This window comes from Pseudorasbora parva, chromosome 19 (assembly GCF_024679245.1).
Source record: "Pseudorasbora parva isolate DD20220531a chromosome 19, ASM2467924v1, whole genome shotgun sequence".
Lineage (NCBI taxonomy): Eukaryota > Metazoa > Chordata > Actinopteri > Cypriniformes > Gobionidae > Pseudorasbora > Pseudorasbora parva.
In genome coordinates, this window is record NC_090190.1 from 17,631,857 (window position 1) to 17,656,994 (window position 25,138).

The following is a 25,138-nucleotide window of genomic DNA, read 5'->3' on the forward strand; positions in this document are numbered from 1 at the left end:
CCCTAAACAATATAAAAGTAAATTTAGCATAATATATCCCCTTTTCACATTGTAATATGCTAGAAAGGAAAGTGACTTATGTGCATAACCAGAATAAGTTCATGTACTTAGAACAGTCTAAGCACTAGAAGGATGATAATCTTAACAAAAACAGCTCATAATTCCCACTTTTGCATGAAATAAATAAGTTAAACGAACAACCCTACTGCGATGCAGGTTCAGTTTAAAGGTCCATGATTGAGTTTTGGTTCCTTGCCACTGTTGCCTTTGGCTTGGCTTGCTCAGTCGGAGACATTAACATTTTCAACTAAATATCCGTATAAATTGAATTGTTAAACTAAATGATTTTACTAAAACTGTATTATCAACTAAATTACTGATCTGCCCACATTGATATGATAATGAGCTGGAAGACATCACCGTTTTCTCCATAGCGGCGAGCTGAATACAATTCTGTTGCATTATTTTCCTGTTCACACTGTGAATGAAGCTGCTTTGAAACAATCAGCATTGTAAAAAGTGCTATATAAATAAACTTGACTTGATTAGAGATGAAAGGCCAATTTGGGCCAGTTCAATCAGACCGAGGAATGTGATCTTGAAGCTGACATGATGAAATATGCAACACAATATTCCTAAGACCAATGCAGGCAGTGCTGTATATGATATACATCACAATGGCGCTAAGTAAGGGGGCCTCTAGCTTTCATGGCACCACAGTCATGACTCGCACGTAGCTGGACAAATTCCTGCCATGGTGATCCATGCTTCTGAGATTATTGGAGACCAACTGCACTATCCCTGTGGGAAGCACATAGTTCTGTACATAGATGTAGAGGTGCCGATTTGCCCCAAGGGCCAATCACCTGCAGCAAAACAAGTACATAATAAACTGTAAATTCTAAAAATCTTACATAAGAATACTTGTAGTTCCAACTAACAGTGTTGTATTATGTTCTGCAAACATCTTAAATACTATTATATTCAACATAGTTTTAATCTTTCATTTTTAAGGTATGTTGACTTAAATAAACTGCAATCGTTTTCCACGTTTTCTTCAAGTAAAGTGAACATATTTTAGTAGTTCACCTAGCATGAATGCACTTAACACTCAATCAAGTAATTTTAACTGCATCAATTCTTACTTAAACCATTCAAGTTGTGTCGACATAATTCTATCTGTGATCTGAGAAAGTGTACCATCAGGCACAGTTAATCACCAGGCAATCGTAACTTCTTTTAATTATTTTTGGCTTTATTTTACCATTGTATTTCCTGTCTTTTATTAGTATAACCCCAATAACGACAGCAAATAATATATTTGTAATATATTTATTATTATAAAATCATCAAAAGATATGGGCAATAAACGGTTATTATGTCTATCCATTCTGACCAACCCAATGTTTCCAGTATTCATAGGAAAATCAATTATTATAGGCCTACTAGCTAAAAACTTGAACTAACTTTAAAAACAAAGAAAAGAAAAAAACCTACACCTTTGTTTGTAAGGAAGGTTGTGAATGAACTAGTTCTGGCTGCCACGTCACGTGACAAAAAAAAACGAGACTCGGGAGCGAAGACTCAAGAGAACAAATCATTTGTTTCCGGTGACTGCATAGACTTGTGTATGGGGCTGGGACTTGATGAACGAATGACTCAAACCTGGACTCGAACAATGAACTAATCAACTCTGTTTCCTGTCAGAACATATGGGATGTTGCGCATGCGCGGTCAACACAAAATGAACGAATATCTCTGAGAAAACCCGTCATTTTCGAGTCATATTAAAGATTTGTTCAAAATGAATGAATCGTTTATGAACGACACATCACTCATTTCTTGCTGCATTGCTGCATCAGTAGAAAGAGAATTACAATAATATAAATTGTTCTAAGTGCCCAAACAAAGGGAACACTGATCACCATATTGGTGAAATTTTAGGAAATCAACATAAATTTATGAAGTCAGCTAATGTGACGCTCTCCCAAAGTATTTCGTTGTATTGTCAATGACATTCAAGATGACTGGAAAATGAGTGAATGAAACTAAGAAGAACAATGATTGCAGAAGTGGAGGAAATTTGTGAAAAGTCTATTCAATTGCCCCATTACCCCGCCTCAACCTTTTGCCCGTCCACCTGTTTTATTTTTGTGTGTTTTGTGTTGTTGTTTTTTGCTTTGGCAAAATGGTACTCAAACCAGTCCAGTAATGTTTACTTGGGTTTTCTGAGTAACAAATGCGATAGCATGCAAATAGTTCAGATTGCATTTTTTTTAAGTAAGTTCAACAAATTATTGGACATTAAGTAAAGTTAATTAAAATTTCTAAGTAAGAACAACTATTGGCTTTTACTGTGTACCTTTTCCAAATCTATTTTGTTTCACAACAGATCTGGGGTTTGAAGTTATTCGACCATGTAGCTTTTTTTGTGATATTCCTTAAACATTTTGGCAGGTTGTAATCAAAACCTTGAGATTCTGACGATAGTTTTCAGCACCAGCCTTTTCGTGCTTAATATTCACAGATATTAGTGGATATTGCAATGTATACTGCACTACTTTTCAATTATTCAACAAAATTTTGCCGAATACATTTTTTATGACTGGATTCTGTGATTCCGTCCTCATTTTCCGCATCCCTGAAAATCATAGGATATGTCACAACCCCATTTTAATGCCAATTCCAGGGGTATTTCATGATTCTTGATACCAATTTAAATAGCACACCAAAGCTAATGGACATTTCAATAAGTCAGCTTGTGCGTTTCTGTTCTGATCTCATGTTTCCTGGATAACTTCATCTTGTACTTTCCACCACAACAACTTTATGATGCCGTTTTTTCCAGTTCAACAGCCCAATGAATCCATAATTAATTACAGATTTTCCATCGCTCAGGATAAAGGTTGGTCTCTCAAACAAAGTTCACTAAGCTAGACTGAGTTGGAAACGAACACCCCAACTGCTGTTATCTCATATCCAGTCGCCCAGTCCAGTCAGGGCTAAATGCATCAGAAAACAGCTGCCGCTCCTATTTATAACATGCAGGTGACACGCAGCACATGGGTCAGTCACATCATCACTCTGAGCTGTTTGTGAGAGACTATTAGCCTGGCTTGCATATCTCTAGATTCTTACACTTCATATTTACACTACAGGTTTTGATGCCGATTACGATTTGCTGAATATATCTGACGACCAGCTTACTTCTTCTTTTAAAAGTTACACATATCCAATATCACACTATACACATGGCGAAACAACCCAATGTAGACGTACTGACCCGTAATAGCTTGCAATGGACTCCGCACCATCTTTAAAGGTCAGCAAAACATTGGGTTTAACCTTAGTCCTCTTTTGCGCCATTGAAAAGAGTCTTGTGGTTGGTGACATATGTAGATGTCATTCCTCATGCTATTTTTTCAATGATGTACGATCCGCACTGACAGAGAAATAGTCGATCTGTCTGCTTACATGGCAGGCGCATATGCATGTATCCGATTCATATTGGATTTATTTTCACACGTGAAGCCTGAAACCTGTCTGAGAGTATCGGAATCCATGTGCCTTTTTTCTGCTTACACGTTCATGGGTCATTAACAGATCTGTTCCACACAGGAGGAACATGTTTTAATTTGGTTGCATGTTCACACGGCTGCTTTATGCTTCTTTATGTTTGTGCACTAGGGTTGAAACGCTGTGGAAATTTTACATCACTATTATAGTAACCCAAATTATCGCGGTTATCAATATTATCACTGTTTTGTTTTGAGATGAAAGTGTTCAAAAAGAACAGATGCACTCTCTTAACATTTTAATATTTTAGATTTGAAAATCAGCAAACAACTAATAAATCAAGCAGCTCTTTGCACTTGTTTAAGTTAGATTCTATTCTGTGGGATTTACATTCACATTTGTCAATAGTAACGCATAACATTAATCATATTTTGATGTATATATAATCTCTAATATTATCTCTGTAAATATGTTCTCAAGCAATATTCTTATCAGTGTCCTGTCAGCTATTTAAATCTAGCATATTTTGTGTAAGAGCCCAAACAGTATCCATACTTTCATATGCTTTGAGTTTGTTATTCAATATCAAAAATCCAAAAGGTGTGCATCATACCCGACACTTAGATGAACACTTTAGAGTCAGTTTTATGACTGTAAGTTGTTATCTTCAAACGCTATTGAAGTTAGAAATGTGTATAAATGTTGTATGTAACTTTAATGACGGTCCCTAAATTTGTGACTCTCGAATGTCGAGCCAAATTTATGTTGGTCATATCATATATTTCTGTCAGAGGCATGACAGTCTGGTTTTTCACATCACTAGTTGTTACATCGTTTTAACTGCTTGAGGTAAGCATTACTGCTAATGTTAGCGTCCTGTCAGCCTCGACGACAAAGTACACACTGTTCTTTCCCTGCTAAAGCATTATAATTATTTGGCAACATGTACTGAAATGTTCTGTATTCATACCATTTCCTCATTGGTGTTTTAAACGCGAATCAGATGTGTCAGCGCGCTCTGTGGAGCTTGAGCCTCAGCCTCACATTAATGTAAACAACATCAGTGATTGTTTGTTATTTGGCCTCTAGAGGCCGCTCTCGAGCTATATAATGCCAGCAGACCCTTCTCAAAACTGTCATAGGCTATACTAATGACAGCGCACCCATCTCAGCCGCTCCCCCAACAGACGCAAACCGGAAAACTTTTTTTCCGGTATTGATTTTTGGCGATAACCGTTTGTTCTACCAATCCGCTATCGGTGCCAAATAATGGGCAAAACCGATGAATCGGTCGACCTCTAATAGTTACATCATGTACTAAGACAGACGGAAATTTTCTAGACCGATATGGCAAGGATATATTTTGCTGCCATACCAGTGGCGCAATGATATTACGCAGCACCTGATAATAGGCTAACTTCCGTCAACATAACCAGCGTGACAACCTGTTTGCACAGAGAGCGTGCTGGGGACTATTTTCAGGCGCTGCGTAATTGCGCCTGCTGCACCCATGGTACGACAGCAAAGTTCCTGGATAATTACGCAGGAATGAGAGTGTAGTTCCAGCTACACTAGATATTGGTCTAGATATCGGTCTAGATATCGGTCTAGAAAATCACCGCTTTTTATTTTGCCGTCAGTCTTGGCACACTAAGTCTTAATGTAACTTTATTGAGGCAAACAAGTACTAAAAAAAGGTACCATTGGGTACCGCTACTGAATGTCAGGTATAGGTTAAAATGTGAACGGTACCTAGCCCTAGTAGTCGCATGCTTCAAGATTGTCCCCATGTTTACAGCCTGACATTCAGAAGAACAGTTTTTGGCACTGTCAATACACCCTGTGACTGAATATATAGTTGGGTATCACGTGAAGAATCATGGCGTCAGTTTGTGTAGAAATTAATATCTAAGTAGTTGTTGTGTGTTTTGTTTCTGATGGGTCATCAACGTGACTGAGAAGGACCACGTGTAAAGAGCCCCAGTTGGTCCCTGATCTATTTCCATCCCATAGGCCTTTCACCCTCGACATATTCCTCTTTTGCTGTCAAACATAAGTGTAATTTCTTTTTTGCTGTAAATTACGTGTTATTGCCAACAAACAAAGGTCCCTGATGTCCACAGCAGAACTTTAAATTGTCAGCACAAATATTTAACCAGAATTTGTGGTCTTAAGGGATATGGGCTGGTAATTGGTCTGTGAAGACAAGCACAACACTGTCATGGTTACCCTCAGTGGTGAAGTTAATGGTACTGCTGCAGATTTAACAGTAAATGCAGGTGGTGCTGTTGTTACCTCAACAGCAATTGTTTACAGATATTCACAAGTCTCTATGTGTGTATCGGTTGATGTGTGACCCCTGTGTGCTGTTGACATAGCACAGAATCACCCAATTAACCTTACTCTGCATGGAGTAAAGAGTACAGTGCCTCAGGGTCAGACCCCCAGTGGACTTGGTGTCAGAAGTATTCTTTTGTTTGCTTTACATGCTGGTCTTTGTTCAACAGTTCAAGTTCATAGCTCATTGCTCCACACAGACAAAATATTCTCCATATTGTCAGAACTAGAAACTGAACGTTTATCTATATTTGTAGGGTACATGAACACGGTGGAATCCCAGGAATCAAATCTTAATCTTGCATGGGGGGGGGGGGGGGGATCACTCTCACTCTCACACACACACACACACAAAGACACACATAGTTCTTAACACACACACACAAACACAAAGACACACAAAGTTCTTAAAGTGCCCCTATTATGTTTTTTTAAATATGCCCTTTCAGTGTAGTATATCTGTTTGTGAATGTAAAAAGTTTTCAAAGTTATGTCAAAAGTGCACGGTAAATATAGTTATTGTGGAAATGTGGAAATATATTTTTTTATCTGCCATCTCTCTGCTGTCGCTCGGCTAATGTGCGTCCTGTGTCGTGTCTTCTGAATAATGAATGTGCACTGAGTGCTGTCTTCTCACCGTCATTAGTAGACACACCCCTTACTGCTGATTGGCTACAAGTTTGCTTTGGTACTCGGCCCGAGACACTTTTACGAAAGGATTTTTTTTAAATAACACTAACCCCACCTTTAAAGGGTTAGTTCACCCAAAAATGAAATTGATGTCATTAATGACTCACCCTAATGTCTTTCCTCACCCGTAAGACCTCTGTTCATCTTCGGAACACAGTTTAAGATATTTTAGTCCCAGAGCATATGCAGTCTATGCACACTGTACAGTCCATGTCCAGAAAGGGAATAAAAACTTAATCAAAGTAGTCCATCTGTAACATCAGTTGCTTGATTAGAATCTCTTGAAGCATCGAAAATACATTTTGGTCCAAAAATATAAAAAACTATGAATTTATTCAGCATTGTCTTCTCTTCCGTGTGTCTCCAAAAAGATTCAAACAGTTATTGAATCAGTGAATCGATCAATGCTTCGGGTCACCAATGTCACATGATTTCAGCAGTTTGGCGGTTTGACACGATCTGAACTGCTGAAATCACATGACATTGGCGACCTGAATCATTGATCGATTCACACCGTTTTAATCTTTTCGGAGGAATGCGGAAGAGAAGACAATGCTGAATAAATTCATAGTTTTTGATATTTTTGGACAAAAATGTATTTTCGATGCTTCAAGTGATTCTAATCAAGCAACTGATGTCACATATGGACTACTTTGATGATGTGTTTATTCCCTTTCTGGTCATGGACAGTAAAGTGTGCATAGACTGCATATGCTCTGGGACTAAAATATAAATATCTTAAACTGTGTTCTGAAGATGAACGGAGGTCTTACGGGTGTGGAACGACATTAGGGTGAGTCATTAATGACATCAATTTCATTTTTGGGTGAACTAACCCTTTGATACAGATTGTCTGTCATTCTTACTACTTTGCCTAAAGATAAAGGATGGAGCAAGATTTGTTTTGCTAACTTTAATGTTACATTAGTCATTTACATTAGTCCTCGGCTAACGTATACACCGTTATTGATAGTTCCTGGATGAGCACCGCAATAATTAGAAATATTGGCTTGTTGATGGACATACACTTGTTAATGCTGATGGTGAGGAATTACAGTTGTAACATCTCAATGTACCTCAAACTGAGTAGTGTATTGGAGGTCCTTGCAATGGAGGTTCAGTTTAACAACTAGTTCTTTCAATGTTTCATCAGAGGCGAGATTGAAATGGTAAAAAAAATGACATCTTCGATTACTGTCTTCTTTACAGTGTGTACAATGGCTGAGCTTTAGGAAGACTCCGGACGGAGCTGAAGTTCAGTTATGGTAATGAACGTCTAGCTTCCAAAACACGCTGTACGTAGTAGACCAATCACAACAAACTGGGCCATCTGGCCAATCAGAGCAGAGCAGGTTCAGAAAGGAAGGACTGAATCGTCTGATGAGTTGTTTGAGAAACATTGAAAAATGTGATGTGCAATGTATATTATGAGTAGGTTTTTTAAACGATTAATCTAGCGATTATTTTTTCGATGCATCGGTTAATCTAACGATTAATTTTTCCTGTCCGATTCGGTTACGATTCGATTCGATTACCGATTATCTCCCCATTAATTGCCTAATAGCAATTTATACATGTTGATTTAATTATCTGAATGAAAAAACGAATTCCTTAACATTGCAATATATGTTTATTGCTCTTAAAATTCCAAAGTAAGACTATACAAGAGCAATGCATTCAATAAAACCTTGAAAACATAAAGTAGGCTACACACACACACACACACACACACACACACACACACACACACACACACACACACACACACACACACACACACACACACACACACACACACACACACACACACAAATAAATAAGTATAAACCTACAACAAAGAAACATATTATACGATTTTTCTATGCATGCAACTCAGCCTACAGGCTATGCCCATCGATTAAATATCAACAAGTTGGTTAATCTAATCCCGGGACACACTGCAAGCGTGAGCGTCTCGGCTGCGTGGCGTGTCCGTTTTTGTTTCGGCTCCCATGTTAACAGGTTGGAGTTTGGCCGTTTGCACACTGCCTGTGACGCGCGGAAAACGCGTGCATGCTAGAAATAGAAGAGCGCCTATTTTTCACGTGTTGGGAGCGTCTCCAGGCAAAATAGAATAGGAAACGATGTTTATATATCATTTTGACACGAATACATATTATTAAATTACATTTTCATGTTTGAAAGTCTGTAGGTTTACATTGTAATAATAAAAAACGTCAATTATCGATTTTGAAATATTGCAACTGTCAATACAGAACGAAATATTCTGTAGCCTATTTTGCCGTCAATACCAGATATGTGGCTACTGCTGACGTTTTCTTTGCTGTATCAGTAGGCTATTTATGTTTAACATTAGGAATAGGGCTTCCCTCCGCATCAATAGCAGCAGCAGCGCCGCGTCAGAGACGCTTCTAGTGTGCAAAGGCAGAGAAAACGCCACGCAGCCCCGTGGCTGACCCGCAACAGAAACGCCACGCGCATCCGCGGCATGACAGTGAAAACAGTTACATGTAGAGTGCATTATGGGCGCCAATATTCCGTTTAAAACCGGAATAGTCCTGGGATGAAACTGCTCACTTAGAGGATGGATACCCTCGGTCACATCAGCGCGATTAGACATAGAACATTTTAAATTTAAAACAGCTTATTATGTAGGTAGCCAATGTGCCCGATGCTTTCACTTGATGCAAACGTTTGTTTTTGTGATTAAAATACATCAAATATTACCAAAACATCTGTCTTCCTGTGTGCAGAAATTTGTTTATGTAGCCGTGACAACAAAACGCGTGCGCGCATGCCTGTGATGCTCCCTGCGCACCGCGCGCCAACCCCATAGACTGTGGCCAACCCGCAAGCCTTGCACTTCTGAAAGTCCGAGGAGCCACTCGAGTTGCTACCCTAGATATATATAATAAATAATATACTTAATTACATAATATACTTTCTTATGTACATCTATGGTTGCTACTACTCTCCGGCGCCGCCATCTTTATTTTGAATCTGACGAATCGACGCGCATATTTTGCGTCGACGTATTTTTTGCGTCGACGTCATCGATGACGTCGACGCGTTGTCCCAGCCCTAATTATGAGAAAACGAAAGTGTATTTTTTCTTTTTCTTTTAAATGTTTTACCTTTTGATACATGTTAAAGGAGACCTATAAAGCAAAATTAGGAACTTTTAAAATGACATAACCAATACCACTTTAATACCAAACTAAAGCCCCTTTCACACTGCACGTCGGACCCGCAATATTCCCGGAACATTGCCGGGTCGCCTTCTGTGTGAAAGCAACCACGTCCCGGCATTGATTACCGAATTCGACCCGGGTAGGGGACCTAGTAATATTGCGGTATTCGACCCGGGACGAGCGCTGTGTGAACAAAAGCCGAAACTAATGCCGCAACGTGTACGTAGTTATCGTGCGACTCCTAGAGCTTGTTTTTTCAATAATACAACCCTGCAGTGCCAGAAAAGCTAGTCGGTGTTTTAAACGCAGAGAGTGTTCGTATACAAAAGAAACTAAAATTAAACAAGCAGAAATGTGTGCAAACTGGACACAAGTCCAGACCACTGAGCTCCTTACTATCCACGCTGAAGCTGAGATCGCTCGCCATTTTACGTCACATCAGGATGTCACGTGTCAACTCAAACCGGGACCGTTAAGCGTTGTGTGTGAAAGCGCACATATTACGGCATTTCGCTGGCAGTGTGAATGGACCAAATCTAGCGACCCGGGAACAAATGCCGGGTCGCATTATCCGTGTATTTGCCGGAATCACAGTGTGAAAGGGGCTAAAGATTCACTGGTGCTGGTTTAAGCTCTCTAAAGAATATTTTTACGCTACAAACACATTTGAAGAAATTTGAGGTTTATAAATAAAATGTAAAACTTTAGGTATTTGTTAGTCTTCATGAAAATAGACAAGGAAATAGACATCAACACCAACCAACCAAAGAATCTAGCTCAGCATATTTTATTATATTAAAGGACATTTTTAAAAGCAATGAATAATGCGGTACATTTTATATTAACATTTTGTCCTCAGTGAAGTTAAGCTTATATTAACTGAATGAAGTAGGCAATTGTTGTTTGGTTGTTGTTGTTGTTTTCTTTCTGTTGTTTCACAAAGTGAATGAATGAAATGATTAGTTTGGGTCTAAACAACTAGGAATTTTGGAAGTGTGCATTGCATTTAGAAAAAGTATGTTTATTTTGAAGAGAGGAAATGGCAAATTAGGTTAAGCTTCAATTTCATTTAATTACCAGTCATAAATGAGGGATCAAGATTGCAGTTTTGGGCTTAGTGCAACTTTCAAATGAAGTCTTTATGTGCCTGATTTTGAAGCATTTACTCAATACTGCAGAAGTGAAAACTTTTTTTGTATTGAAATGTTGACATTGTAAGGAAATGGAAAAAAAACAAAAAAAAAAACAAAAAAAAACACTGGCTATTGATACGGCTTTCCAGCTACAAATAAGTGCTGTATTCCGCTTAATGCCAAAATCAACACACACAAAAAATGGAAAACAGTGTGGGGATTCAGTGTGACGTATGTGACAAGTAGCCATGTGACAGTATACAATTTTAATTTCATAGTATTTAATCACAATATTGAATTGCATTATAAAAAACAGGTTTAAAAGATAAATTAACAGTATTGTATTCAATATTGTCCTTTCATTAATAAGTTTAACTTTTTAAATAACTACCATTAAAATACAATAAAGTGACACACTTAAAATGTATGAAGTAAACAAATGTTTTAAAAAGACTAAAGTGCAACACAACACAGTTTTATATACTATAAAATATGGCATGCGTTAGTTCCAAGATTAAAATGTAAAACTGCAAGTGTAAAAAATGTTTTTGTGATGTTTGAAAATATTAAGTGCTTAAGTATTTTATTATGAATGCCTTTTAGAAATCATGAAAATATTGTTTGAATTGTTTTCTTCTTTGTGATGAGTATTCGAAACAGTGTTTCTTAGCTTTGGTCTGAACAGTCGGTAATTACGGCACTCCCAAGAGTTTTCGGCCAAATCAGAACATTTGTTTTCGGGAGCCTCTGTACCTTTAACTGCTGTAGATGGCACTGCTGAAGACTCGTGTAGGTCCCTGCAGTCGCAGATCTGTGGGGAGAGCTCAGTAAAACGGTAGAGCGCAAGAGAAGCAGAATTCACACATCAGAATCTCTCACAGTTCGCCTGTGCATCGCCTGTGAGTCCGACCACTTTAATTTGTAATTCATAATGCTAAAAACATAGAGACATAGCACGGGTAAGTAACAGACTTGATCTGAAATGCTGCATTCAGATGTGATTTTTTTTTTTTTTATGTACATTTTTTGGCTGTGTGTGTGAATGTCACTTTAGAGTATGAGACCTTAAATTTGTTGATCTTTTTCCCACTACTAATTTGAGTGATTGCTTGTAACAATTTTCTAACTTTTAAAGAAAGTAGAATCTATATAAAATTTAAAGAGGAAGTGCATGCATTCATTGCAAGAAAAATGCAAAAATTTCAAGTTCAGCACTTTTTCAACAAGGAAATATATTTTGTGCCTAGAACGTCTGGGGGGAGGAAAAAGCCTGGGAAATGTATTTACTCTCATTTTCTGCTTTCTGTAAAACCTCAAGTCCCGCTCAGCCTCTATGTTGCGCAATGTATGAGTGCGTGTGTGAGAGTGGGATTGTGTGTGGGTGGGTTCGGGGACACTGTATGTAATCTGCGGTCACACACTCACAGTTAACGTGAGCTGCGCTGTCATATGTGCGTCATGTTTGTCTTCAACGGACTGCCCTGGTTCTGCATGTCAGGTTATTTCAGAGAAGAAAACCCACTTACCTTTTTTTTCCAATTCTATTTCCAACAGCTCTGTCCTTCAGTAGTGGCTTTGTCCATGGCGTTCTTGCAGAGGACTGGAGACTACTGCCACGCTCAACATCTGCACGTCTAAACCCGGGGAGAATGTGCTGCGCTTTTTCCACTTATTTCTGGATGCACTGAGACGCTCTTCCTTCTACTACTTGTGGTCCTGCCACCCAAAACTCCTCCCAAATCTAATGGGGTGATCTTACCTCTCTGGCTACAGCAAGCCATTAGAGAGACGATACAAGATATTGGGGACTTCGAACATCGAGGAGTTTTGCTGTGCTTTATTCACAAAGAAAGATCAGAGGCTGAACAAAACTGAAGAGGATACATTGGGTGAATTTGCTTGTGAACGCTCTGGACACGGAGGAAGCACAATGGCTCGGATGAACCGGCCAGCCCCTGTGGAGGTGTGCTACAAGAACATGAGGTTCTTAATCACACACAACCCAACAAACTCCACTCTGAGCAGCTTCATAGAGGTGAGCATTTGTACACCACCTTACCCCTGTGTGTCCCCTCTCTGCGTGTATTTATGTCGTCCGTTTTCTCCCACCCTCCACTTCTACATTTATCCCTCGCTTGAACACACACTCGTTTTAATAGCCCGTCCCGTTTCGGCTCACATGGTCTATCTTAAGACAACTCCACCGTCACATGGCCCACTCATTCTTATCTTGCTGGGAAAGTGTGCATGAACCATAGAGCCTCTAATGATAACAACACGTCCACAAAGCCTCCATTTCCATGGAAACCCTTCCCAGTGCTCCGTCACATGGAAGGGATGAGGGACAGAGCGTGTTCATGGACAGCTTACCTTAGTTCTTACCCCATTAAAATGATTGTTTGTATTTTATCATGGGAAAATTGTCAGAACAAATGCTGATTGTTTTTTTTTTTCTGTGTACTGAATTTAGCTTTTTTATCATCTGTATTTATATTCACATCACACTTTAGGATCTTAAGAAGTATGGTGCCACGACGGTGGTCAGAGTTTGTGAGATAACCTACGACAAAACCCCACTGGAGAAGGATGGGATCACTGTAGTGGTAAGTTCACATCATCTTGATGCCCTTGTAAGCCATAATGTATCAGCTGGACATTACAAAAAAACAACAACAGGTTGATCAGAACCCAGACATGAAGGGTCTTGTGTCACCCTAAAAGGGTTTATTTTGCGATGTTGACCGTCTGACTATTGGTTCTCTCACTTAAAGGGTTAGTTCACCCAAAAGTGAAAATTATTTCATTAATTACTCACCCTCATGTCGTTTGACACCCGTAAGACCTTCATACATCTTCGGAACACAAATGAAGATATTTTTGTTGAAAGCTGATGGCTGAGAAAGGCTTCAGATAGGCCTCCATTGGCATTCAGTACATTCCCACTCACAAGACCCATAAAAGGCACTAAAACATCGATACAAAGTCCATCTCACTACAGTGGCTGTACAATAATTTTACAATGCAGCGAAAATAGATTTTGTGCACAAAAAAAATCAAAATAATCACTTTATCCGCCGTGTAGGTCTCGTATAGCGGCGCTCCTCCTCTTCTGGGTCATGTATCTGAACAGCGGATCTGCATCATATTCTCGCGCATGCGTCGAGTTCCCGTCAATAACTTGGTGGATAAAGTCGTTATTTTGATTTTTGTGCACAATAACTATTTTCGTCGCATTGTAAAATTATTGTACAGCCACTGTAGTGAGATGGACTTTGTATCGATGTTTGAGTGCCTTTTATGGGTCTTGTGAGTGGGAATGTACTGAATGCCAATGGAGACCTATCTGAAGCCTTTCTCAGCCATCAGCTTTCAACAAAAAATATCTTCATTTGTGTACCGAAGATGAACGAAGGTCTTACGGGTGTCAAACGACATGAGGGTGAGTAATTAATGACATTTTTTCAAAAATTTAAATTGACATTAATTACTCGTCCTCATGTTGTTCCAAACCTATAAGCCTTTCGTTCATCTTCGGAACACAAATTAGGTTACTTTTTGATGGAATCCAAGATCTTTCTGACCCACCATAGACTGCAAGGTGATTACCACTTTCAAGGCCCAGAAAGGTAGTAAAGACATTGTTAAAATGGTCCATGTGACTACACTGCCTCAACCTCAATGTTATGAAGCAACAAGAATAATATTTGTGCGCAAAAAAACTAAAATAACGACTTTATTCAATCATTTCAGTATTTGCCGGCTCCTGTGTCAGCACCACCTGCATGCGTCGTGGTGCTCACATGAACCTCGTCAGACTCAGAAGAGAAGAAATTGTTGAATAAAGTCGTTATTAACATTAAGGTTGAACCACTGTAGTCACATGGACTATTTTAACGATGTCTTTACTACCTTTCTGGGCCCTGAAAGTGGTAATTACTTTGAACTAACTTCAAAGATGAACGGAGGTCTTACGGGTTTGGAACAACATGAGGGTGAGTAATTAATGACGAATTTATCTTTTTTGGCTGAACTAACACATTAATGCACAGCAAAAGTTTGATTGAGCTTGATTTTCCTGTTATAATATCTAACCCTAACCCCTAATCCCTAAAACAAGATACATTTACTTGAGAAGAAACGCTGCATAATACATTAAGACTTATTGACATTCTTGTTAAAGAATTTTTAATACAAGTATATTTTGTTATATTGCACTGCAGATTCTTTTTACACTTTTAAACAAGTTAAAACAAGTTCTGCTTGTTTTAAAAAATCTGCCAGTGCAATAAGACAAGATACACTAAAAATATTATGCAAAATGTGAAAAAGTCTTAAAATAATATGGTTGTGTTGCTTCTCAAGTAAATTTGTTTTGTTTCAAGGATTTTTGATATATTTTAACCAGAAAACCATTAGCAAAATAATAATTATACATTTATGAAGAAGCCATTTTTTGCTGTATACATCGCTACTTACCAGATGGACGATAAAGGGACATAAAATATTTATTTGATTTAAAATAATTGTATCATGAGTGACATTAAACAAGGACTGCCATTTAGAAAATAGACTACCCAGGACAATGTCTGGATATACGGTTTAGTGGTCAATATACAAAACTGTGTGACCCCAGACTGCAGCCCTCATCCAATCAGAATCAACTATTCTAGAGCTGCGTAAATAAATCATATTTGTTTCACATTTAAAGGGCCAGATGGTGAAAACGATGGAGGTAAGAGCGTCTGTTGCACGTAGGCAGTCATTGAAAGTGTTCTGCGTTAGAAGTGAAAAGTGAAACGGCTCCCCACAGACCCCCTTGACCCCCGTATACTCGCTCTCTCTCTCTCTCTCTCTCTCTCTCTCTCTCTCTAACACACACACACACACACACACACACACACACACACACACACTAAATTCATTATAGAGAATGTTCTCTTCCAAGCAGCCACACGTGTTTCTTATTACCGACGTCAACGTTTCACTGTTGCTATGGCAGCAGCAGAGCCTGGTCTCTCCGTGTGGCCTCGGATCGGTCCCCGCCTACCTTCCCCCACCACCCAACCTTTCTTTTATACTTTTTCTTCTTGACTTTCTCACAGCAAAACTGTAAAGAAAAGAGAACCCAAGGCGAACTGTTGCATAAGTCCTGTTTTTATTGACTTCTGTGAATATAAAGGACATGCTAGAAGCTCGATACACCTCTTCCTTCCCGCAGACAGTTTGTTTGAATTTTTTTATTTTTATTTTGTCCTTCAGACAGAGAGATTGATCACCTGCATTGAACAAGACTTCTGTTTCAAGACGCATTCAAAAGACTGCAACATGTATGATGCATAGGACATTGGCTGCTTGCGTTGGTATCATACACAGTCTAAGATGTTTGTTGTTGTCCGTAGCACAAGTTGCCGAGAAACTTTGCGAAGCAAAAAACCCCAGTGGGAACAATCAACAGTGTTGTTCGCCTCATGTATTTGTGCAAGCACCTGCAACAAGGGAGTAAACGGCTCGCAGGCGTGCCATTCCACACCCTTCCCACTCAGAACCACTGTACAGAGATCTGCAAGACTGCAGGCTTGAGCAAGTGACCCTGCTACCTAATTCGGGATTCCCAAAGTAGGCCACGGCTGTTTACCCAACCTGCATTACGTCAGTGTCCTTCCTTCCGCTCCCGGAAGGTTTCTGAGGTGTATTTGCCCAGGAAATCAATAGGATGGGCTGGAGGGAAGTAGAGGAAGCGAATGGCGCGCGTCATTCATGCTTCAAAGGCTTTTCTGTAAAGCCAGCCTCCTAAAGGCCTTGTCGGTCTGACTTGTTTACTTGAAAAGACTCACACCTGCTAGTGCTGAGTGTCCTGTCCCTGGGGCTGTTGTGTGACTGCATATCACTCCTCAGTCCCATGTGTTATAGGCGATATTTTGAGGCATCTGAATGCTGAATTACGTGTCTGTACTGTGAGAAAGCTCTTTATAATTAAGGCCTGCCCTGCCGAGCCTCTCTGGGTCACATGAGTGTGTGTTTGTGTGGGCATCTGTGCCTGTGAAGACATGCCAGTTAGCGTGCTCTCTACGTGAGCCGCATCCCTCGGCATCTGAACCACATCAAAGTCCCCCAGCGGTGGTTTAGGCAGGGAAACCGGAAGAGGAGGGGTGGGATTTTTCCCGATCTTCTGTTAAGCATGATTGTGATTCACCTCTCACCTTGAGGTCATGAGAGCACAGGAAAGATACACGTGGATGCTAAATTTATGTCGTGCTCCACATGCCTCTCGGGCCTCACACTTTGCCTTACTGACACAGAAGCATGCACCGCTTTTCCAAACCGCCTGAACAGTAGCTGATTACAGTACATCACTTTAGTGGCATCACTGATATTTATATCAAGTTAGTAAGCTTAAGGGTTTATATCAGTGTATGAAAGTCCCAAATCGTGTTGTCCCCCCAAAAAAATCCCAGTTGATGATAGGACACTTCTTGGCTCTAAACATGCGTTTAGCAGTGATCTCAGTTTCTGTAGTGCATTTTTTTTTTTTGTTCTGGAACAAGTTTCCCAAAAGCATTGCTAGCCAACTATGTTCACAAGTTCCAACATTCAAACTATTTGGTAGTTCCAAATGAACATTTGCAAACAGCAATGCAAAATTGTGGGTTTGGAACTACAGCTCTCAGCTTGTAGTTAAAGGCATATTTTATTGTTACTAGTGAGTTTTCCTCTTAAAATGCATGACTTCTCCTATGGTTACGCCTGTCGTCTACACTTCTCCGGCATTTTAGAACCTCGAAAACGGGTACATTTGAAAACGTTGCATACCCGTTTTAGTTTGAAAACTCTGGGGTTGTGTTTCAGTGTAAACGGACCAAAACGGACACTTGTGAAAATGATGGCTTGGCTGTCCACAGTACCTTAGCTACCTTAACAATATCAGGTGGATTTCTGGTGGGCTGCATTTCCCAAAAGCATTGTATGCCTAAGTTGATCATAGAGACCGTTGGTGGCTATTGTTACAATGCTTTTAGGAAACGCAGTCCAGAGCCATCTCTAACGGCACTGTAACATACCAGCTTCGATGACCATGTAAACAATAACACAGAGACGGAATTGCATGCTTTGCTGGCGTTGTGGTCCTTTTTAGCAGCCATTGTGCAGTTTAAATGCTGTATTTTATAATAATGCAGCTCTCTACATGCGCAAGAGACAACTGAATGGTCATGTGACGTGTTTTCGGTCGTGCATTGCAGTCAAAGATCGTTTCTGAAACACCACTGTAGACGAGGATCATTTTTATTTTAACACGAAAATTCACTAGTGTAAACAGGAACCTTAAAGGGATAGGTAAAAACCCTAAAATTAAAATAAAGTCATAATTTACTCATGCTGGTGTTGTTTCTAATGTCATATGCCATTCTTTATTTCTTGGAACACACACACAAAAAAAAAAAATTCAGTTTGTGTTCATCCAGTGAAAAGTAACCAGCATCAAGTTATTTAAAAAAGATGCAAAAGTATCACAGAATGCGACACGTCATATATTCCAGGTGTTCTGGGGTATACAATAAAGTTTTGTGAAAAACAAACTTAATGTTTGATGTTCAAATTTAATGTTGGCCTATTATTTAACGAAAATCCTGACCTTGGTCATTGGTCTTCTGTGCATGACTACATGATGTGCGCATACGCACACAAAAAGCACAAGTTGTGTGTCAAGATAAATAAATCTGCAACATAAAATACAATGCATAGTAATCGTCAAAAGGTATTGGTGTATACAATGGATATAAACTCCTCAGAGTTAATCTTGCACTGATAGTCTCACAAATTTAAATAAATATACATATTTTATTCTACTTAGTTTGTCAAGATCACAAAACCGCCATTTTTTTTAGTTCTCGAATGAGATATCTTTGACATAGAAGGAAACCATGATTGCATCAAACATCTAGCTTAGAAATCTAGACGCACCCTAGCGGCAAATCTCATTTGCAGTAGCAACTCTCCATAGACTTGTGAGCAGGAAAAAACAAACTCTGGTCAGGCCAATCACGTCGTGTATAGATTCAGTGGGCGGGCTTAACATAATGACGGAAGAATTGCCGCGGTCCCACGTGATACTTGTAAACAAAGAAGCTGGCGAACGGCGGTCTTTCGAACTGGCTTTGGCCGCGACTCTGGAAGACTTGGAGTTAAAGGGTTAGTTCACCCTTAAAAATTAAATTGATGTCATTAATGACTCACCCTAATGTCGTCCCTAACCCGTAAGACCTCCGTTCATCATCGGAACACAGTTCAAGATATTTAATATTTTAGTCCCAGAGCATATGCAGTCTATGCCCACTTTACTGTCCATGTCCAGAAAGGGAATAAAAACATCATCAAAGTAGTCCATATGTGGCATCAGTTGGTTGATTAGAATCTCTTGAAGCATCAAAAATACATTTTGGTCCAAAAATATCAAAAACTATGACTTTATTCAGCATTGTCTTCTTTTCCGCGTTCCTCCAAAAGGATTCAAACGGTTAATGAATCAGTGAATCAATCAATGATTCGGGTCGCCAATATCACGTGATTTTAGCAGTTTGGCAGTTTGATGCGATCCGAACTGCTGAAATCACGTGACATTGGTGTCACGTGTTTAATTATCAAGTTTAATTATCAACTAGCTCCGCTTCATGTTGCTCTGATTGGTTGTAGCGTTATCCAATTGCATGCAAAGGGAGTTTGAAAGACGACCCGCCTCTCGGATTGAGCCCTGTCAATGGTGAGTTCCCAGACCCAACATCTTGATGTAAGTCAGGCTTGTCAGGCTATCAAAAATCTGGAAATTCACCAAAAAAACAAACAAAAAAGTGAAGTAGTCCTCGCACAGCAATAATCTGACATCTTGAACTGATTAATTAGCAGAAGTTATTACTCCTACATGCGTGACATCATTAGAAATAGTGCTATGTTGTTGAACCAACTTGGCTTGGAACAACAGATGTGCGTCTAAGTTTCAGGAAATAGTCGTGACTTAATTTCTCCAACAATGCATCATACGATGGTACTTCAGGAGCCAGTTATGCCATTGTACAGGAAATGCACCTGGGATGGTTATTTCTGAAAACTCCTCACTACCCAGTACCTTCACCATTTGGATAACCCACTTTCACAAATAAACCAAGGTGTATAAACATTTAGCAACAGCCAGCAGATTCCTTTTAGACTGTGAAAACTAATACAGTGGCCTCAACCATTATTTGGACACTTAGGTCACATTTAAAAATAAATGTTTGCATTAAATGCAAATCTGGTGGCATCTGTAAACAAATGCCGTACTAGCTCTTCTCAGAAATTACTTAGCTTAGATTTTTGCAATTCCCACTGGTGTCCACTCGCAGGAACCACAGGTGTTCATCACAATAACGTTGAATGAAACACTAACATTGGGCTACCAGAGTGTTTTAGTACTTTAATTTTGAAGCTCTTTTTGTGAAATGTTTGTACTATATTTATTTCATATAAATGCCACTTGGTTTGATATTTAGATGTATAATTCAATAACATTCATAAATTTAAGTGTTGACTACATTTGTCCAAATACTATTAGACTCCAACTTGTTTTACTTTTATTCCTTAAAGGCACATTCCCATTGACCATGGTTTGCAACAACAAACTGATTAGATGTTATTCATTATCACCAGCTTGAGGCACCATGACCAAAGGCAAAGGTCTATGGAGATAGATGCAACAAATTTGAACAGTTTATCAGAAGTAATGGATTGTTTCAAAGTCAAAGATTGTCTTTCAGTGTGAAGAGTCATTTAATGTGCTCATGTTAAGGGGTAGCATGTTCTTCTCTCCCTAGGACTGGCCATTTGATGATGGCGCTCCTCCTCCCTCTAAGGTCGTGGAGGACTGGTTGACTCTCCTGAAGAGACGCTTCATAGAAGATCCCGGCTGCTGCGTGGCTGTGCACTGTGTGGCCGGTTTAGGAAGGTCAGTAAATGTCTTTACAGATAGACAATTGGACTGACCAGAGCATATCTACAACTCGCTAGATTATGCTCAGTCCTGGGAACTCTGGGGGCAAATGGGTTCATTTTTCATCTGGTGGCCCAGTAAGACCACCTTTGGTGCCCCTTGACCTTAATCTGGAAAAGAATGTGTACTGTGTGCCCTATAGAACATTATGCACCTCTGGTCTCCCAGGAGAGCCCTTCTCCTCTATTAACTCTGGATGAAGTTGAAAGTCCCCAGTGGACTGAAACCATACTACGTACATAGCGAGCGAGAGGTACCTCTTCAGAGGCTTTAAAGTGGACAGAGTGCTCCGCCAAAGTCAACAGTCCCCAAAGTGCACTAACTCTGCTGCAGTCCCTCTCTGTTTTTAGAGGCATCGGGGTGAGGGCCGAAGACAAAACAGGAAGTTGCTTTTTACGACCATTTGTTATTATTGTTCTCAAATGTGTGCTCCATCCATGACCTTTATGCCAGACAGTCTATCCCACATGACTGGGATTTTTTTAAGCTATACATGATACTCCAAATTACCTTGTGGTTGAATTTAATTCATGAATGGGAACTCTCTTAGTAGTATTTTTATGTTTAAGTTCAATGGGAACATTAACAACATCGCACAACATAATGTACTATTGAAGTTATAAATATTGAACAGCATGTCTCATAAGGATCGCTTACAGATGATGTATTTATGCTCTCTGTTGGTACACGTACAGCTAAACAAAACACCCCAAATGATGACTATAAAACAGCAAGCGACTTTAAGAGAAGTAGGAGGTAGTCTGGCCTCGCTGCTTTCGTCTTTTGGGCGTTAAAACTCCATCTCTGACGCACTTCATCCTCTTCCAAAGGGAATCGGCCTCAAATCTTGAAAGAGTGCCAGTGTTTTTTTGGCCCGGTTCGTTTATTTTCAGATGGCAACACTGTTTAGAGCTGGGGCTATGGCGTAAGATTTCACTGTACAGTCTATGTTTGAAAGTGAAGCATTGAGGGTTAAGTATTCAAATTTGCTTTGCTGTCCCTACAGATGTGAATGATACCACAGTCACTGCTTGTTAAGGAGAGGTGTGCTGTTACTTTTATAAGAGATCAGATTTTCCGCTTGGCAGGCGCTAAAGAGAGAGAAAGGATCTCGTAGACATTACAGATGAGACCCGAGTGATATGCAAAGACCAGAATCTTGTAGAGACTTGGGGATGGGCTCTTTTTATATGACTTGTTGGCCATTAGATATCCACCTAGCAACAGTGCTAACAGTTGTTTTCCACCTCTCACCTTTTCTGGAAATAGTTTTTTTCTCACTTTGTCTGAATCTTGACCTTTAGGATTGTAAAACATTTTATGTTAATTATTGCATGATGGATTAACTAATTGTAATGCCTCTTTTTCAATGTTATTGTGAAGGCATTGCTCCATCTGTTGTGCACTGTACAGCCACAGTCATTTCTATCTAAGGAACAACTCATGGAACAATTGAGCTGCTCTAATAAGCCAGTCAAGGTGTGTGTGTGTGTGTGTGTGTGTGTGTGTGTGTGTGTGTGTGTGTGTGTGTGTGTGTGTGTGTGTGTGTGTGTGTGTGTGTGTGTGTGTGTGTGTGTGTGTGTGTGTGTGTGTGTGTGTGTGTGTGTGTGTATTAGAGTTGTTTCAAAAGAACATTTCAGCAGTCCAACAACTACTAGTGAAACAATAGGAGAATGTCATATGGTTAAATTAAACCAAAATAAGACTTTTTGGTAAAAACTCAACTTGTCGTGTTTGAAGGAGAAAGAATGCTGAGTTGCCCCAGCCCTACCATTTGTTATTATTGTTCTCAAATGTGTGCTCCATCCATGACCTTTATGCCAGTCAGTCTATCCCACATGACTGGGATTTTTTTAAGCTATACATGATACTCCAAGTTACCTTGTGGTTGAATTTAATTCATGAATGGGAACTCTCTTAGTAGTATTTTTATGTTGAAGTTCAATGGGAACATTAACAACATTGCACAACATAATGTACTATTGAAGTTATAAATATTGAACAGCATGTCTCATTAGGATCTCTTACAGATGATGTATTTATGCTAAACAAAACACCCCAAATTTATAGTCTTATTTATACTGTGAAACATGGGGGTAGAAACATCATGCTTTGAGGCTTTTTTCTGAAAAGGGACCAAGAGGACTGGTCCATGTAAAGGAACGAATGAATTGGGCCATGTATTGTGAGATTATGAGTAAAAACCTTCCATAATAAAGGGCATGAAACGTGACTGGGTCTTTCAGCATGACAATGATCCCAAACACACCATCCAGGCAATGAAGAAATGGCAATGAAGAAATTTCAAGGTCCTGGAGTCTCCAGATCTCCACCCCATAGAAAATCTTTGGAGGGAGTTGAAAATATGTATTGCCCAGTGACCGCACCAAAACATCACTGCTCTAGAGGAGATCTGCACGGAGAAATGGGCCAAACTACCAGCAACAGTGTGTAAAAAACTTGTGGCGAAACGCTTGACCTCTGTCATTGCCAACAAAGGGTATATAAATTACTGAGATTTTGTTATTGACCAAATACTTATTTTCCACCATAATTTGCAAATAAATTATTTAAAAACAAGTGTGATTTTCTGGATTTTTTTTCTCATTCTGTCTCTCATAGTTGAAGTGTATCTATGATGAAAATTACAGGGCTCGCTCATCTTTTTAAGTTACAGAATCTTACAGATTTGGTGGCTGACTAAATATTTTGTTGCCCCACTGTAGCAGTCTGCTTGAATTAATGTCCCATCTCTCTCAATGTGTGTTTTTTTTTTCTGTAGAGCCCCGGTACTTGTGGCCGTGGCACTGATAGAAAGTGGGATGAAGTACGAAGATGCCATCCAGTTCATCCGACAGTACGTACATCTCTCTCTTGACTTCTTTCAAGGACAAAAGACATTGAGTGCTTGACGTCTGCTGCTGTATTCACACAAGAGGATCTTAAACGCTAGTTCTCAGTTGCTACGCTTGCCAGAGTGCCTTTTGATAGCAAGGCCAAGCTTAAAGCTTTCAATACGAAAAAGATTCGCAATTGATCCTTTTTTAAGCTCCGCCCCCTGAGTTACCATTCCTTGCGCCTTCAGTGCTATTTTCAGTCCAATGTGGGCTGGAGTGAAACATGAGTTTGCAAGCCATTTTTATCTGCAGTGTTTCTTGAAAGAAGTCATGAAATTGTACCTCAATGAAATTGTAAATCCACATGCTAATGGACGTTTTTTTGCCTTCACAGGAAGCGCAGGGGTGCAATAAACAGCAAACAGCTGACGTATCTAGAGAAATATCGGCCCAAACAGAGACTGCGCTACAAGCACCCGCACATTTTCAAGAACAAGTGCTGCATCATGTGACTGCACCCTCACCCTGCTGTTCTGAACTGAGCTGAACCTGATGGACTGGGCCACAACTGATGCACTTTGCTGATTCGCTATAAAAATATGAACTGATTCGGTCTGGATGAAAACCCCACTGGTGCCTAAAATCCTCCTCACTCTGATTGTGGTGCGGATACTGCCATGGCTTTTCCGAGACTTAAGACTCAGAGGTCTGAAAGGCCACGCATCTCTGAGGTTGATGAGATACGGCGATGGCAACCTTTGACCCTGCACCAGGACTGACACCCTAATCATGCCTCAAATGATTGTGATCGTCTGAAAGAGCCAGGCGGTGTGATAATGTGAATCATGGACAAAATTTGTGCTCGCACTCTCTCTACAACTTATTTTTCTTTCTACAGCTTTCTTCCTCTTCTCTGCCAGGAGTCTGATTTTTAGACGACTACGGTTCCTTTAACGCTTTCAGTTTTCAGCACAAATCTTTTTACTGGTGACCTTTTCCATGATGCTTTTGTATTATGAGCAAACAACAGTTAAAGTGGATTAATGAAGGGCTTACGTGAAAGATATTTCTGTTTCATTATTTCTATTGGGGTAAGTGCCAGAAAAGAAAGGGTTTCTGAAAGCTATACATGAAGGCCAATGAATTTAACTGCGAAAATGCTTATGCGTGTTTATGTGCTTAAAATCAAACCTTGTGTTTGTTGGAGTAATTTTAATGTGTTAGGACTTCAGGGCTCCCTGGAGGCGGTCTGTCTATGATACTTGTCCATTCAGGTCAACAGAGATCAGATGGTAAATATGGCCCTGTATGAATGAATTACCAGATAAGACACAGACAGTGGTTTAAAGATGTTTTTTCTGTTTTTTAAGAACACACCTCCAGCTGCATAATACAAATAAAGGCTGTTGCAATGAA

At 39.6% G+C, this 25,138-nt stretch overlaps 1 protein-coding gene across 4 annotated transcripts in view; it reads left to right on the forward strand.

The window, feature by feature from the left end:
- The window catches only part of ptp4a3a (protein tyrosine phosphatase 4A3a), a 49,920-nt gene extending 24,782 nt beyond the window's left edge, over window positions 1-25,138 (forward strand). For 2 of the 4 annotated variants that reach the window (XM_067426005.1, XM_067426008.1), the window contains exons 2-6: window positions 12,422-12,902; window positions 13,378-13,470; window positions 20,710-20,840; window positions 23,668-23,742; window positions 24,117-25,138. In XM_067426005.1, coding sequence (XP_067282106.1) covers window positions 12,798-12,902; window positions 13,378-13,470; window positions 20,710-20,840; window positions 23,668-23,742; window positions 24,117-24,234 — 522 coding nt within the window. In that variant the 5' untranslated portion in view covers window positions 12,422-12,797 and the 3' untranslated portion in view covers window positions 24,235-25,138. Of the gene's footprint in view, window positions 1-11,635; window positions 11,827-12,421; window positions 12,903-13,377; window positions 13,471-20,709; window positions 20,841-23,667; window positions 23,743-24,116 lie in introns of those variants that run through there. The other 2 variants (XM_067426007.1, XM_067426006.1) reach the window with 2 other exon arrangements.